The 18,110-nt window shown below is 42.0% G+C and overlaps 1 protein-coding gene across 13 annotated transcripts in view; it reads right to left on the reverse strand.

Moving 5' to 3' along the window:
- The window catches only part of LOC147020629 (papilin-like), a 210,456-nt gene that overhangs the window by 137,448 nt on the left and 54,898 nt on the right, over positions 1–18,110 (reverse strand). For all 13 annotated transcript variants that reach the window (XR_015061900.1, XM_085896135.1, XM_085896136.1 and 10 more), the window contains exons 6-11: positions 15,562–15,692; positions 11,087–11,210; positions 10,905–10,985; positions 9,626–9,804; positions 9,309–9,438; positions 6,903–7,029 (exon numbers count right to left, since the gene is read on the reverse strand). Coding sequence is in view for 12 of the 13 variants with exons in the window: in XM_085896135.1 (XP_085752261.1) it covers positions 6,903–7,029; positions 9,309–9,438; positions 9,626–9,804; positions 10,905–10,985; positions 11,087–11,210; positions 15,562–15,692 (772 nt within the window). In the remaining variant the exon portion in view is untranslated. The remainder of the gene's footprint in view (positions 1–6,902; positions 7,030–9,308; positions 9,439–9,625; positions 9,805–10,904; positions 10,986–11,086; positions 11,211–15,561; positions 15,693–18,110) is intronic.

Below are 18,110 nucleotides of genomic sequence, written 5' to 3' on the forward strand. Positions count from 1 at the left end.
CCCCCTCGTAGCTCAAATGCTGAGTTAAACACAAAGCCTAATTAAATAATGTTATTGTAAATTGAATCAAGTACAGCCCATTTGCAAGTAAACAGTTAAATCCTTGTTTTCCACCTTTGGAAATTGTCACCGGCCAACTATTAAGCGTTCGATTGTTGTGACTGTGTGGTTCATATTTTCTGAGTCTTCAGTGAAACAAACTCATCTTGTGAGCACAGGAATGAGATGCATTGGTGCACTTAGGGGGGTCCGAGCAGGGCAGTCTGCCCCAGGTGACAGTCGTGGAGAGGGGTGGTAGTGGTGCTATTGGAAGAGTTGAAATACCAGCACGACGATATAACGATGGTTTTAGTTGTAAGTGACATTATAATGTTATTATTTACCACATAATAAAGACAGTAACTCAGTAATGAAATTAATTTAGGTGTGACACCAAAATAATCTTGAGGCCAAGTTCCCGAACGAGAAGGGCAAAATAATAATAATAATAATTAAAGATAAGGTCAGGCCAAAATAATAACAAAATGGAGAGCAGAGCCATTTGCACAGTTCAACCACTCCCTGCGCTTGCGCTTTCACACGCCACAGGAAAATTGTCCTCAGAAGTGTCTATCGTGAAAGATGAGAGAAGCCACAAAACAAATTCATCACCCCTCACAAAAGTGCCGCTTGGGGCGGCTGCTCCGTTCACCCCTCCCCCCCTCGCTACGTCAGTGACTGTGACCACAAGATGTGAATGCCATATGCGACTGATGGGGGGTTTACAGTACATATATGTTGGCGCCATCTTTCCCCAGCCTTTTTTTTCATGATATCACAGAACCTCCTATGCGTGTGACAATCCTAACATATGCAGATGACCTTTCTATAGCAGCACAAGACCACAACATGCAGTGTCCTGCAAAAGTATTCACCTCCTCCAAAGTTTTCAAATTTTGATGCCACCTGAGCTTATTGCCTGATGCTTTCAAATCAAACTTAATATAGAGTCTTCACAAACTACTCCATGATAAAGCTAAAAAAAAACTACAGATAAAATGTGAATAACTAAGTATTCAACCCCTTTGCCAAATTAACCTGAAATCATTTCAGCAGCAAATTATTTGTTTGAAAGGTTAAAAAAAATAAGTGTCATAGGTTTCACCTGTATGTAATCAGTGGTTTTCCTTAAAAATTAAACTCCACCGCATAGCAAAGGAGTTTTAAGGTGAAACTCACTTGGTCAAGAAACAAGGCAAACATGAAGACCGAGGAGATTTCTCAAGAAGTCAGACATAAAGTAGTGAAGAAGCACCACACAGGAGAGGGTTAAAAGAGGATTATAAAGTCGCTCATTATCCCTTTGAGTACAGTGAACTCCATCATTAAGAAGTGGAAAACGTATCATACCACGTTGACTCTACCAAGATCAGGTCGTCCATCCAAACTCAGCAGCCGGGCAAGCAGGAAACTGGTTCGTGATATCACTGTAAATCCTACAATGACTTTGAAAGATCTGCAAAGCTCTATGCCCGAGATGGCGGTCAGTGTTCATGAATCAACAATATCCCGTTCCCTTCACAAAGCTTCCCTCTATGGACAAGTGGTAAGAAAGAAGCCATTACTGAAAAAGACACATCTAAAAGCTCGTATGAAGTTTGTGAAAAAAGCATCTCAATGATCCTGTAGACATGTGGAGAAATGTTTTGTGGTCAGACGAGACAAAAATTGAACATTTTGGTCTAAATTCAAAGTGTTTGGCCAGGTGCAAGCCTAACACTGCACGTCACCCGATCAACACCATCCCTCCTGTCAAGCATGGTGGTGACGTCATCATGTTATGGGGCTGCTTTTCATCAGCAAGGATTGGCAAGCTTATCAGGATAGAAGGAACAATGGATGGAACAAAGTAAAGGAGAATCCTCGATGAAAACCTGTTTGAGTCAGCCATGAATCTGAAACTGGGAAGGAGATTCACATTTCAGGAGGACAATGATCTGAAGCACAAGGATAAAGCCACACTGGAATGACTGAATAAGGATACAATAAATGTTCATGAGTGATCCAGTCAAAGTCCTGACTTGAACCCAACTGAACATATATGGAGAGACTTGAAGATTGCAGTCCATCGACGATCCCCATCAAACTTGATAAAACTAGAGCAATTTTCACACGAAAAATGGGTAAATATTTCACCATCTCACTGTACAAAGCTGGTAGAGACCGAGCCAAAAACACTCGTAGCGGTCATTGCTGTAAAAGGTGTTTCCACCAAGTACTGACCGAAGGGGCTGAACACTTTTACAACCAGTGAGTTTTGATTTGTAACTGTTTTTTACAGGTATACCTGACATTTAACCTCCTTCAACTACAACAGTGTTTAGCTTCATCCCTTCAGTTATGAATAAAAAAAGTTTATTTCCAACAATTGTTTCTGCACAATTCGTAATTCATCTAAATGTGGCATTATTGATAGGGGGTGAATACCTTTTGCAGGCCACTGTAAATGCAACCACTCACTTACTCCGACAAAATACAGAACACATCCAACACTCATTCACCAGCATCTGCCTCCTTGTGAAACTGCCTAAATCCAGAACCACTGTTCACCTCCACTCATTTATTTCTCTTTTCTTGCATGTAGAACTACCTTCCATACCCTCTTCAATCTCCTTCTTCCTTCCCCGTTTTCAAGACAGCTGTTCACCGCCATCTCAGGTGGTGAACTGCTGTCATCCCCCATCCAAAGCCATGATCTTTTCAAAACCCATTAAACCACCCCCACCCCTCCCAAAATTTAGCTTATGTATCCATCTTGTCCACCCTTTGTGTTCTTCCCTAACCTTCATCGTTAACCACACCCCTTGTTTGTCAGTCTCAGCCTTCCTTCTCCCTCTGCTCTGATATTGGCATTTCCCCTTTGTTATGTTGTGTCCTGATCTGTTATGTGTCCTAGCTCTTCCATGACCCTAGACCATGTATTAAATTTAACAAAAAACTTTAAAAAGGAACACTTGCTCACATTTAACAAAATCAACATCTCACCAATTAAATCAACAATCACTGTCCTAACCCCAGACAAATGTGAATCCAACTACCACCCAACAATCACAATGTACAACTAACAACTACCTGTAAATAAAAACCCTAAAATACTAGGAATCACACGACCCTCACATGACCTTCACTAAATACATACACTAAACGAAAAGCATGAAACAATGTGACTTTTTAAATGACGTGATCTGCCCCGGAATACCCTCTGCGCATGCACAGAACTCCCCTTTATGGTCCGGGGAACCATAAAGTATATTGTGTGTGTGAGATAAGGGATTGTTACATAACATGGCTCACAAAGCTTCGAAAAGCATCAGAAAATACTTGGAAAAGCAACTGAGAGAAAGGGCTGTGCCTCTGCACAGTGAAACACTTGGAGAACTTTCTCAGATCGCTGAATGGGCAGCTGCCCGGAATGCAAACTCCCGACCATGCCGGCCCGGCCGGTGTAAGGCCGGAATGGATGGGCGTGTGCTACACAAACGTCGATCACGACCAGTGAAGGGATTTTGAACCTTATGGGAGTGCCTCCTTCGAATATAGCAGGCTTGGTGATTATTTAATGGACATCTGCAATCGGAAAGACTATGCTGTGCGTCATTACCAGGTAATAGTAACCAACTCTTTGACAAAGGACATCTTTGGCATGTGAAAATTCACAAAGCCTGTGACAGATATATTTATGTGAGAGCCAGATGCATCAGGCAGAACTGCCTGAGGAAGGCACCGTATCTGGTTTGGGTGCTTCTGAACATCGTTGGTGAGGACATATCTGAGGCTTGTGCGTGTACAGGGTAACTTTAGAATGATGATATTTACTATTAATATTGTGGGGTGGGGGAGGGGAGCAGCAACGGCTGTTATAAGTATATTGTTTATTCGGGGCCACAATAGAAATACCAGATTTTTGCATCTATTGCTAAAAGGAGAAGCATCCGTGTGTGTGTGTGTATGTGTATGTGTATGTGTATGTGTATGTGTATGTGTATGTGTATGTGTATGTGTATGTGTATGTGTATGTGTATGTGTGTGTATATGTGTATGTATGTGTGTGTGTATATGTGTATGTATGTGTGTGTATATGTGTGTGTGTGTGTGTGTGTGTGTGTGTGTATGTGTGTGTGTGTGTGTGTGTGTGTGTGTGTGTGTGTGTGTGTGTGTGTGTGTGTGTGTGTGTGTGTGTGTGTGTGTGTTTTTATATATGGCCTGAGGAAGCTTGTTGAAAAGTGGGTGAAATGTCACCTGACACTGGATCTTCTTTTGCTTGTTTATTATAGATTAGCAGCATAGATCTAGTTACTCTTTTGATCAGATTTGCCTTTTCCTTTAAAAAAATTTTTTTGTTGTGGTTGTCACATCGGCTCATCGGTCCAGATGCTCTGAGCTGGATCAAGAACCAATTTTCTCCAATACCTAGTTCAATTTGGAGCATCCTTGCCTGATCGGGTGGCAACACAAAATGTCGGTGTGTGCAGATCACCGCGCTCAGCAGGAGAGAGTAAATTCCAATTGTCCTGTAAAAGGATTATAAAAGCCAATGCAACTATTTTCCCAGGGACTGTGACATTCCATTTCCCCGCGAACTCCTCCCTTGAGCTTCTCGACTACTCTCAAAAGTTCTAGGCCCAGTTCAGTCACGTCAATACTTGTGCCTCGGTTAGCATGCAAGGCACATAAAGGTGCAAGGCACTACTATTCCACTAAAGCACATAATGAACAGATTACGGAGGATAAAGGGCTGAAGGGAGAAGCAGTTTTATCCAAACATTTGGAAGGGGGCCACATGCTTTCTGCACAACAATCAACACACATTCCTTATTACAGTTCGTTTTACCTCACTCTTACACTGAAACATGCAATGAAGGAAGAAACTATTTTCTAAGCTAGACATTCTTAACCCCTAGAAGCCACCTCTGCAACAATAACTAGATACAAGTCTGGAGACGGCGATGGCTCACGAGCAATGTACACGGTTCGCCTTTTTTATTTTTTGACCTTCGAGGGGACGCCATGGGTAAACTGGCGGGAATCGGGAAAAACGTAAATGATGAAAGTTGTAGTACTCGAAGAGCACTACTTGCATACCAACTTTCATTCGAAAAAGTTGAAACCCCAAGGAGCTCGATGCCCATTTTATTAATTTTTTTGACATTTTCTAAGTTCGTGACCTTGTGTCGAAAATGAAAAATCGAGCTCCGTGGGGCTATGCAGGTGCCATTGGGCTAACCAAATACCGAAACCCCTGCCAGATTCGACAAACCCCCTCGGAGAAGATGTAACTTGAAACCGGCTACCCCCTAAAAACACATGTTTTTGGGGCGTGGCTCCGCCCATAATGGGCGCAGCACACCCATTCTCCAGAAAACACAACTATATCATGATATTAACCTCGCACCCTAATTTTATCAAGATCGGATCAAAACCCACGGAGCTATGCTCGGGACAGACAGACAGACAGACAGACAGACAGACAGACACCCATAACGAATATAGTGGTCAAAAACTGACTCGTGAACCAATATATATATATATATATATATATATATATATATATATATATATATATATATATATATATATATATATATATATATCTTCTTCTTCTTCTTTCGGCTGCTCCCGTTCGGGGTCGCCACAGCGGATCATCCGTATGATCCGCATAGTGATTTGGCACATGTTTTACGCCGGATGCCCTTCCTGACGCAACCCTGGTCGCCTCTTACGACACAGGGATATGATACACCTATTTTAACCAGGGTATACACCGGCCCAGTACACTGGTACTCATTTCGCCGACCTCAGAAGGATGACAGGCTGAGTCAACCCCCTGGTGTATTAATTCAGTGGCCCAACGGGGCTTGAACTCGGGACCTTTTGGATCCCAAGCCGCTGCCCTAACCACTGCGCCAACACCAGGCTCATATATATATATATATATATATATATATATATATATATATATATATATATATATATATATATATATATATATATATATATATATATAACAAAAAATATTTTATTTATTATTATCCCATGGCAAAAAATGCTTTAAAAGCAAAAGGTTTAATCAATAATATGAAATAAGAACTAGAGAATTAAAGCACATCGAGACAGATTACAAATGGGAAACTATTTAGAGTATTATGGGGGCAGGATGGTGGGGCAGGGGTTAGACACATAAATAAGGGTGGGGAAGGGGGCTGTGATTTCTGCTGAACAGTCTTTGACACGCGATTTGTCTTTTCATACAAAAACCAACCACATAGACGAGACGTTTATTAAGGAAATATGTATTCTACCTTATCCCTGTAGGTAGAACACTGTGGTCATCCATGCAACACTATTACATATATATATATATATATATATATATATATATATATATATATATATATGTATATACATATATATATATATATATATATATATATATATATATATATATATATATATATATATATATATATATATGTATATATATATTTTTATGGTGAATATGAAATGTGAGGTGAATGTGAAAAGTTCATGAGTTAACCTGTAACCTCGACCTAACCTGGTGAAAGCTATACCTCTGAGCTATCAAGTTACTGGGACAGAATGATGTATACTAGCAGGTTGTGAGAAGACGTACAATAGCAATAAAGAGCATCCAATACATATTAAATAGCATGGTTTGAAATTTTTTGGAAAGGATAAAATAAGAAGCTGTATTCGGTGGGTATTGATTCACATTTATATCCTTATACATTTCCTTCAAAATGATATAATAATTCATAAGTTACTATATTTTTTTGTGACCCACACACAACCTTGGATGACAGTAAAATTGGACAAAAGTCTGAAAAGTTGATTTAAACTCTTGCCTGAGGATCGCAGGACAGTGCTCAATATTGCAGGTGCGATTAGCAGTCGGTTTGAGTTGGTTGCCACAGTACACATTTGGCCTCATGCCATTTCCTTCTGTGCAGTACACGTGCCGTGTCTGAAAACCTGCACATGAGATTCACAGTGACTGCTTGCACACAACTTGTTTGAACCCAAAAAACACACAGGTGAGTGAGAATGGAAGGAAGGAGTGAGGAAAAATAGGACCACTGGGCCTGTAGCTTGTCTGGGCCCTGGCGTAACGTTGTAACCCAAATTTGGTAGAATTCTGACTGGTGAGGAAGATTTTTGAAGAAATTTACGGTGCGCGATTTTCAAAAAAAGTTTTACTAAGTCCACCATTTTGACACACTTTCCTATCACGTGATCCACATAACACACAATATAATTTACATCCTTACGCTACCATAATGTTTCAACCCCAATTTGTTAGCATTATGACTGGTAGATCAAGAGAAGAAGATTTTGGAAGGAATATGCAGGATCACCATTTTGATACACTTCTGGTCATTTAATTGGCATGGCCTCTGCAATTTAACATTAGGAGCCTATCCTAATATTGTAACCCAAATTTGGTAGCATTCACACTGGTGGGTCTGGAGAAGAAGATTTTTGAAGGAATTTACACAATTTCCACCAAAATTGACGAAGTCGGCAATTTTGACAAACTTCCGGTCATGCGATCGGAAAGACTTTGGCAATTTAACATCCCTACCCTGGCCTAATGTTGCAACCCAAATTTGGTAGCATTCTGACTGGTAGATCAAGAGAAGAAGATTTTGGAAGGAATATGCAGGATCACCGTTTTGATACACTTCTGGTCATTTAATTGGCATGGCCTCTGCAATTTAACATCAGGACCCGGTCCAAATGTTGTCACCCAAATTTGGTAGCATTCCGATTGGTGGGTCTGGAGAAGAAGATTTTTGAATAAATATACTAAGTTGGCCATTTTGACCGACTTAAAGTCATGTGACCGGAATGAGCTTTGCAATTCCTGTTACCAGTCAGGAGAAGAACGTTGCTGCAAAATTTCAGCCTGATCGGCTGAGCGGTTTGGCCGAAGTAGTAGAAAAAGGAGACGGACAGACGGACGACACACAATGACAATACCTTATCTGGCATGTAAATTTCAGTTAAGCTAAAAAAATAGAAAAAGGGTAGTTGTGGGATGGGGAAGGGGCGAGTTAATTCCATACACAATTAATTAAATAAACAAGCAAATTCATTTCAACAAGGAGCCGATTGATACTCTCGGTCCCCACTTTTTGGTTGGTATGAGGAATAGATCTGTGTAATATAAAAGCTAAATGTTGAACGTTTTTTTGAAATATCGTATACACAAACCAAGTTACTGAGATTGTTGCCATGGCAACATATTTCAGCCAATCAACGCCATGATCTAATCAGGTTGAGATTGTGTCATGAGGAATAGATATCTGTAATATGAAGGCGAAATGTTCAATGGGTTTTTGAAATATGTACACAAGCAAAGTTCCTGTGATGGTTTCCATGGCAACAGAATGTATCCAATCACAGCCATGATCTAATTGGGTTGAGATAATGTCATGACAAATAGGTATCTGCAATATGAAAGCTAAATGTTCAACGGTTTTGTAAATATGGCATGCACAAAAGTACATCGGTCAGTCGGACGGAGCTCATTTTAAAGTCCCCGTCTCCAAAAATGTCGGAGGGCGGGGGACAAAAACTTGACGATTCATGTGAAGAGGCTGGACTAGACCGAGTTTGGCGCATTCAGCATTTGAACCGTCTCGCCTAGGTTTGAATCTTGACCTAGCTATAAACTGCCACCCTGGTGTTTTGCATGCAGAGTGAGGCATGAATGTGTGTGCCGTCCATCAGAAAGACATTAAGCCGGAAGACTGGTGTGTCAGCACGGAGGTGTGTTTGGACTCGAGAGATCCCACGGTACCTTTCGTGAAGAGCAGGTGAATTATTGCCAGCACCCTGAACAAATTCCAAATTCCTGCCTTGACTGACTACTGGGAGGACAATGGAAAAACACCAAGCATAACCCTTGCCAATAGACTACTTTGGCAGCACTGAAGCTCTGTAACAAATATGGCACATGTATGATGATAATGATGATGATTTCATATAAAACCGTTATTAAATATTCTCATTTTATATCATCATGGCATCAGCAGTTAGGAACAAAAAAAAAAATCCTTGATTTTAAGCATTGACTAATTTTTAGGATAAAAATTTAAAAAAGGAAATCTGCCAATTGTTAAAAAAAACTATCATGTTTGATTGAAAACATCTGAGTATAAGTGGTCACCGATTACTCAACTACACTCCCTTGTTTGTGAGATTTTTTTCAATAGCAAGTAAAAAACAAGATGGTGTACATCCATCACCTTCATCGCACTCTGCACTGCACTCGCTCCAGGAACCAAAACTCCATGTGACACCCGATGTGACGATCTTCCTATCATGTGGCAGGTAGTACTCGTACTTTATGCCACGATTCATTTCGTGAGTGAGAAGCTAGAGCAGACATAAAGATAAGCCCTCAGACTCCAATGCAGAAGTTGGCCTTTAGACTAATTCTATGGCTGAACACCCTTGCATTTTTGGTAAATGTTAAAGGAAAATAACATCAAATTAAAAGTTCTTTATCATTAATCAAAGGGGACACGATAAAATGATGTTGCAGGCACAACCACATGCTTACCTCAATCACCAATGGCTCCGTTGTTGGACCAGTACTGGTCACCATTTCTGGTGTTAAAACGCCACCGTCGTCCGATCCTCGCTCGTAGCGCAACATGGTACCCGCTCCCGGTAGCACTCGGCCATAATCAACCGTCGAGCCACCATTGAAGTAGTACTCACCATGCAATGACTTTACGGCTAGAGAATACGGACCGGTGCAATTACAACACATTATGATCCAAATATAGATTTATTGCACACAAACATCTTGTACAATCTCTCATGAGGCAATTCCGCGGTCTGCAATCTGTTATATCCAAAACCGCTGAGTGAAACTTCACGAGAACCTTATTAAATGTCATGGTAAACTTATGTGGGGGATATCATCACAAAACCAAATTACTGAACAACCGCACAATTATGATTTAAAAAAAAAAAACTCATCAGATGTCGATCAGATTGAATGACAAGCCAGTGGAGATAGCTCGCCTGTCGGATCACAACTTATTAAAACAGTGACACCATATCAACTTGATAGTTGGGCTTTCCATGATTGTATAATGAATTTCATAGAGCCTTCCATGTATGACAGTCATGACGACTGCAGCTTTGTGTTTATAACTGGTGGGCTTCTGCGATTTAACATCACGACCTTCTCCTTGATTGGACCGAGAAGGGTGGGAGCACCCTTCTCGGCCCACCTTTGGTGGGCAATTTGCTGCATTGCAAGACTGCAACCGTCCATCCCAAAAAGATCCGCAAAGAACAACCAGACAGACGGTTGTTCTTTGCGGATTATGCGGTTTTACCGTGCGAGATATAATCCGCGGCAATGCTCACTATAGAAGTCAGGAGGTGCATCTGATGTATAAATGACGAATGTGGTCACCATTGGTTAGATATTTATTGGTATGCCGTCCTGATGAGGGCAAATAAGCCTGAAATATGAATAGGCAGCTCTGTTTGATGTTTAACTGATGTTGACCATGTAATCATTGTCTGTTTGACAGAGTCGCTGGACCAAGGCCTCTGGGTAGTATGTGATGCTTTGGTGTAGGTCTATGTTCAATGGGGATTGGGGGAGTGCTTGTCACAGTCCACATTTTTCGATATATATATATATATATATATATATATATATATATATATATATATATATATATATATATATTATATAGAATGTCTCTCAATGAACAAAAGACCTTCCACTTAATGCAATCTCCTGAAATATTAGATATCATATTTCATTCTACGTTAGCAATGTGAATTATGAATGACAACAATTCTCCAAGACCTACCAAGAAAATTTTTTGATGGTGTCATCTCTGACACTTGGATATTTGTCGCTCCATTTGGGATGACCAGGACGCGGTTGTAACCTGGAGGAAAGGATACGGAGCCATTGTAAATGTCTAAACAATTATTTCCGGAATAATAAGATGATCGGGACACTGCTTAAACTTTTTTTTTTACTTCCCACCGTTTGGTAGATGGAGGTCAGTGAAGGCCCCGTGCACAGGGAAGCAAGAGCTGTCATCACCGTCACACACCCCACACGCGTCTCTGAGTCTCCCTGACTCTAACTGCCCATCGCAGCCCAGTTCCTGGCAGGTGAAGTGCAGATTCATCGGGTCAAACAAAATAATACACAATATGCTTTATCACATTTCAATCATCAATCATATTAAGTTGGCAAAATATCAGTTTGGAATGAAGAAGCACAACATCCCATTCACCCAACAAACCTCATTCAAATTGAAGAAGGAATACCATTATTGTTGTTTTTCTTCTTCTTTTAACGACCATTATCAACACACCTTTTCTTGTGGGGTCGGCTGGGGGAAGATTGGACCGAGTCTTCACGAACAGGCTGGCCAGGCCTGACGTTTGACAACTAGTTAGGGCAGGAATTTCGAATTTGTTCAAGGTGGGGTCAGGATAGACATCGATGAATCAGCCTGCGAAACAATGAGCTGACAATTTATAATTGTGTTGGGAATCTAACCCAGGCTAAACAGCTTAGAGGTGAGTGTGCATTCCTCTCAGCCATCCCTGCCAGCCCAGTAAATGTATTACCTACTACGATATTCAGTTTGATTATTTGAGAACTCCATCACAACTCAAAGAGGGAAAGGAAGGATTTATAAAATATAACAGCTCTGTTCATTTGTAAATAGATCATGAATATAGCTGACAAATGGCTGCATTAAAAAGAACATATGTACAGAGATAAATAAATCAGTACGGTATTATGTTGGACGTAGAGTCAGAAGGTCTCTGAAGCATGTCTGAGTCAGATTTCTTACATATTTACTCTTTGAGGCAAAATAAAATCAAGGATCAGGTTTGAGTTCCAACATTTTCCTCCATGAACAGACACCACACCTCTTTGACACACCCCACTAGAGGAATGGTGCCTCCCATTACTGGATGTCATTAACCAACTTATTGAGATGTCACACAACCATGTTCCATCATGCAAATGAAACATTGTAAAAATATTGATGATGTTCCATACTCCTTCCTTCACAGTACTGTATAAATACTGATGATGTACCATACTCCTTCCTTCACAGTACTGTATAAATACTGATGATGTACCATACTCTTTCTTTCACAGTATGTATAAATATTGATGATGAAGCCTGGTGTTGGCTCATTGGTTCGGGTGGCGGCTTGGGATCCTAGGGTCCTGAATTCAAGCCCCGTCGGTCGCTGAATTAATACACCAGGGGCTTGACTCAGCCTGTCATCCTTCTGAGATCGGCGAAATGAGCACCAGTTCCAGTGTGTGTACTTGTAGAGGGGCACTGCATCAGCGACACAGTCACGCTTCAAGAAATGATAGCTACCCCGGCAGCTAAGCTGCCATACGACCACCACCAATATTGATGATGTGCCATACTCTTTCTTTGACAGTACTGTATAAATATTGATGATGTACCATACTCTTTGCAAAGCATTGGTGATGCTGAAACAGTTTCTTGGCAAGGGTTATACTGCATGGTTTTGACATTGCCACCCCAGCATTGTTTGTCCAAGCTCTATCCTTTTAAATGCTGAGCTTCAAGCAAGTAAACAGCACGTACCCTTTTTAAAGTCTTTGGCATGACTCAGCCAGGAGTTGAACCACTGACCTCCCGAACTCAGAGTGGATGCTCTCACCATTATGCCACCAAGCCTGGTACATCTATCTAACCATCCTCCAGGTCAGGTCAGGTATGGGAGCATGTGCCGGAGCAGCGCGTCGCTGCGTCCACTTTCCGCCGGTACTCCAGGGGCCTCCGTCTGGCCATCCCCCAGGCAGATGCCTGGCCCATCCCCATCTCCTTGAGATGCTGATCAACCTGATGCAACCACGAGGCACATTGTCAGCCCATTGGCCTCCTCCACTCACGAGGCTCCCTCTCTGAGAGAATCTGGTGAGAAGGATCAGTGTCAGGAAAACAAGCCACATGTCCATACAGCCGCAGCTGATGCTCATGAACTATGCACGTAAGAAATCTCATTTGAGTCTCTCTCAGCAACTGCTCGTTGGACACAAAGTCCCATCAGTGATTGCCAAGGATTCTCCGAAGAGACCTGGTACCGAACGAATTAAGTCGCCATCCCAAATCCCTGGTCAGAGTCCAAGTCTCACATCCAAAGAGCAAGACTGGAAGCACCAAGGACCTGAAGACTCGGACTTTTGTCCTCCCACATAGGTACCGGCCGCACCACATGCCATGATCCAGTGAATCCATGACGGTCCAGGCCCGAACCAGACGTCTGTTGACCTCTGGTTCACAGCCAGCAGAGACATGAATAACACTGCCAAGGTAAGTGAGTTTCTCCGTGACCTCAACATCCTCACCACAAACAGGTACAAACAACACAAACTGGATCTTAGTTTTGGCTCAGGAAACTCGTAATCTCAGTGGTTCCGATTCCTCATTCGATGCCTCGAGAGCCCCCAAAAGGATATACAAAGTCTCCTTAAAGGTGACCATCATCTGCAAAATAAAGGTCAGATACCTTGACACTCCCAAATGATGCATCAGTTTTGATGGCACCCCATGAAGACTGATAATCCTCCAGAGAGCATCCTGATTCACCAAGCCAAATGCTTTGCAGAGATCAACATAGGCTGCAACCAGCCTCTACAGAAACTCTCGTCTGCTCGGTGAGGACCTGAAGTGCAAGGATACGGTCAATTATTGACCTCTTTGGTGTAAAGCCTGACTGCTCTCGGTGCTGGTGCTCAAGCAGATCGTGGCGAACCCTATCAGGAATTATCCGAGCAAAGACCTTGCCCGGCACTGAAAGTAACGTCACCCCTCAGTAGTTGTTGCAGTCCAGGCGATCACCCATCCATTTTCCAGAGAGGGACAACAAGGCCCCTCTTTCAGAGAGGGACAACAAGGCCCCTCTTCCAGAGAGGGACAAGTTGGGATGATGCCTGAGTTCCAGGCAGAGCACAGAACTGCATGCAACGACACGAGTACAACATTTCCACCAGCCTTGAGAAGTTCACCATGGATGTCACAGACCCATGAGCTTTACCCCATTTCAACCAGTTCACCGCTGCCTGTGTTTCCATAAATGAAGTTGGTTCACAATTCATTGGAGGGTCAACAATAGGAATCGCAACAATGCTGACATCCAACTCAACAGTTGGTGGGTCAGGCTGGTAGAGCCAAAGTTACCGGCCCAGCGGGCCTTCTCTTCGGACTCCTCAATCAAGAGCCCACCACCCTCGACTCTAATTTCAGTACAACGAGGGACGGGCTTGGACGAATGCAATGCGCAAATTCCCCTGAAAGTAGGACGAGAATCACTTGACCACATGTGATGCTCTACGCCTTCACAGATTGTTTGCACATAGGCCTCCTTGTCCGCCCTCAATGCACGTCCAGTTTTACACCTCAACTCCCTGACTGTGATGACCGGGTACCAAGATGTTTCGCTTTGTTGCAACCCCGCTTTGATCGGACACCTGACCCATTACATCCTCTTCATTCTATTGAATTCAGAATGGGATTAAAAAAAATTAAATTCAAATCAAATGGAAGACCAAATAAAATAGGTACTGCATTGGAGTAATCAGAAGGAACTTGAACAAGCAAAAAGCAAAGATGAAGTCATCAGTAGGAACCTGGATAGGACTCAGGTTTCAGCTGCTACTCCTCTACCCTCAAACCAATCCAGGTGCAGCCAAGTGAGCCTGAGTAAAAAAAATAATAATAAAAAAAAACAACAACGCAGTTTCAAATAATTAAATAATTCTGGCTGCCATACCACGTGTCCGATCTGGTTGAAATTGAAAACATATGTTCCCCATCACTACAAGATCATAATTTTGAAGTTTCACATCAGTTGATGCAGCGGTTTGAGAGAGAATTTTTATATATTTTCCTTCAATCCAATATGGCTGCCAAACCATGTGACTTATCCCAAACCAAGTGACCTGTGATGTCACAGGTGGAAAACTTTTTGTTCCTCATGGATAGGCGATCAGACCTGTAAAGTTTTGCCTCGATCTGTTCAGCGGTTTCAGAGAAGATTTTTTTTTTAAGGTTTTTTTTGTTTTTCTTTTTTATATGGCTGCTGAACCACATGACCGATAACGTCATCATTTTTCTCTCTTCACCAATTTATCCCGAGATTCCGCTCAAAATTTTTCATACTGATTGTATGCAGCATTGAATATGTATGCAATTATGACATAACAAATGCACCTATAACATAATTTTTTTTTTTTAAATCACATTCCCCACGGGCCTGGAGCCAAGTTTCAGTCTATGATGAAAATTTAGTGTCAATCCGACAAGCAGTTGCAGAGAAAGGGGAATAACAAAATGCGTACACATATATACCGTACCTTCTACGTACGTGACTGATTGCTTAACCCCACTTTTTGCTTCGCGAGCACGGGCTAATTAAGATTCGCATTTAGCCCCCATTCGAAGGCCTCACCCTGCAGACACCTTCAATGCATATGTCGGGCTTGTCAGGCTCGCACGGAGTGCCATCAATAACAGTGGCAGCCTGTGTGAAGTAGAAGTTTTCTCCTTTAGGTTGACAGTTCAGCTCACAGGTATTTGGTGCTGTTGATGACACGTCACACCGTACAAGTAAAACAATGGGTGTCATCATTACATCTTTGGGTATTTTGCACAATTGCAAACAGTGTGAGAAAGAAAGGGGAAAACCGTTGGAATTTGTCTTTGGCTTCTCAACTTTTGCTGTCAGCAAACAAATGTCAGTAAAGTCCATAAAACATGCTTGGTGTGCATTAATCAAATTTAACCAGACTCAGTGGTGGCATGGTTCGAGCATCTTCTCCGAATCTGGGATGTCGGCGGTTCGAACCCTCGCTGAGTCATACCAAAGACTTTACAAATGGTATGTGTTGTTTGCTTGCTTGACACTCAGCATTCAAAAACGATAGAGCACGGACAAACAATAGGTTGGCAACCACTGGACAGGGTTGATGGGCCTAATGACCTCCTCCGGCATTGAAGTTCCTTGTCTGGAAATTCATATTATTAAATATTGTATTAAATAAATAATAGACCCTCTTTCGTGAAAGCGTCTTTTCAGTCAACATGATTGCTAATGAGACAGGTAGCTTAACATCCCTCACAAAACTGGTGTGATCAACAATACGATGCGGCTGCTGGTACTGCACAACAATAGCAACTTTCGACCACATCAGGCATCGAACGTTGAATCAAAGTTGTCGGATGAAAGAAAGCTGCCAACCTAGCCATCCATGCCACCACTCATACAGTATTGTCATCATTTCCCTGGGAGAATCTCCAAAGCATGCCACACTGTCTGGCACCCAGCCCTGTTCATGAAACTGCCCACCATTGGCATCCGTGGTTCCTTCCTTCCCCCGACAGACGGATGACAAATGTTCCCCCGTGCACACAAAGAAGCGGGTTCATCTGGATTGCATTCAGATTCCCAACATGTCACCGCCTCAATCTTATGGAAACTTTTTTTTGTTTTTCTTCATTGACCTGGATGGTATTCTTCTCGTAAGGACTGAATGATGTTTTGTGAGAAATATACCAACAGTAACTGGCAGTATATTTGACAAAAAAGCAAATTGAAGACGACAATGATGTGTGCCCAGTGACAGTTCAGCAAGTTGCTGGTTAACAGCTTGACAAATGGTGAAGGTGTGACAATTCTCCCACAACCTTCCCTCTCCCTCCAAACATTCCAGTCTTAAGGAATGTGGACATTTCCATGTGTGTATGTGACTGGAGGTGAAAGTTGGCTATGGTATTCTTGATGGTGGTAAAGTTCCCGACATAAGCACCGACTTCACACTCAAAGCAAAATAAAACTAGAGAGCTCATCGAACACCTTACCCCACGCAGTTTTGACAAAAAGGACATGGGAATGGTCTTTTCCACTTTTGCCTTGTGTTTCTGAGCATGATTCATATGAGCTTTGTTTGTGAACTTTGAATAACAGTCAAGATGGCAACCGTACGAAGGCGATGGGTCAAACAGAGCAGTCCAGAACTGAACCTTCTGCCAATTCTTCTCGGAGAAATGGAGGATTTTGGAACGATCTTTGAGAAAAAATGCATTGAAACAAACACCAAATATTTGGGATGAAGTTAGCTCTGTGGTTGCATTGCTAGGTGCCGCCATTTTTGTCTGAATGTCGCTGATACTCTATCCTCAGAGCACGTGGCAAATTTGTTCGGTTGAGACAGCATATCATTTTGGCTAAGACTACTAAACTGAAGGTTTTTGGAAGTGCAAACAATTCGGTTTGTGTTCTGTAGAGTAGACACAAATTCCCTATGCAAGCAGTTAGAATTTAGTTCGAATTTATCTGTGTGCTTCCCTCCATTTTCCATACAAATTTGGACTTTTATCCATGTTCTTCTGGACATCTTCCTCCATGTTGAGGGTTGGAGGTCATCAAAGCACCCCCTGACAGCTGTTTTGAGGTCTTCAACTGTCAAGAATCAGCTATCCTGCTATCTTCAGCTATCTTGCAACAAGATGGTGCACCAGCACATTATGCTCTCGCAGTTCGAGAATATCTCGACGACCCATTCAGTGTACGATGGATTGGACGTGGATCTGAGATAGTGTGGCCTCCTTGAAGTCCGGACTTAACAACACGTGACAACTCGCTTTGGGGCATTGTGAAAGAGGAAATTTCTCATCTCTGCTTACGTACAGTTGAAGACCTCAAACCGGTTGTCAGGGGCTGATTTTATGACCTCCAACCATCAACATGGAAGAATATGTGCAGAAGAACATGAAGAAAAATTCAGATTTGTGCAGAGAATGGACGGAAGCATACAGATAAATTCTAACTTAATTCTAACTGCATGCATAGGGATTTTGTAGCCACTCATACAGTGTTCAAATATACAACTCAACTGAAATAAAACAAAAGTTTCAAGGGCTGTAGAAAAGAAAAAAAACGAGAATGGCACTCGGTGGAGCGCATACCTCCACAAGGCTGAATAGTTCATGTTTTGTGTC

Source organism: Eptatretus burgeri, chromosome 9, assembly GCF_056783735.1.
Source record: "Eptatretus burgeri isolate ZD-2024b chromosome 9, Ebu_testis_v1, whole genome shotgun sequence".
Taxonomy (NCBI): domain Eukaryota; kingdom Metazoa; phylum Chordata; class Myxini; order Myxiniformes; family Myxinidae; genus Eptatretus; species Eptatretus burgeri.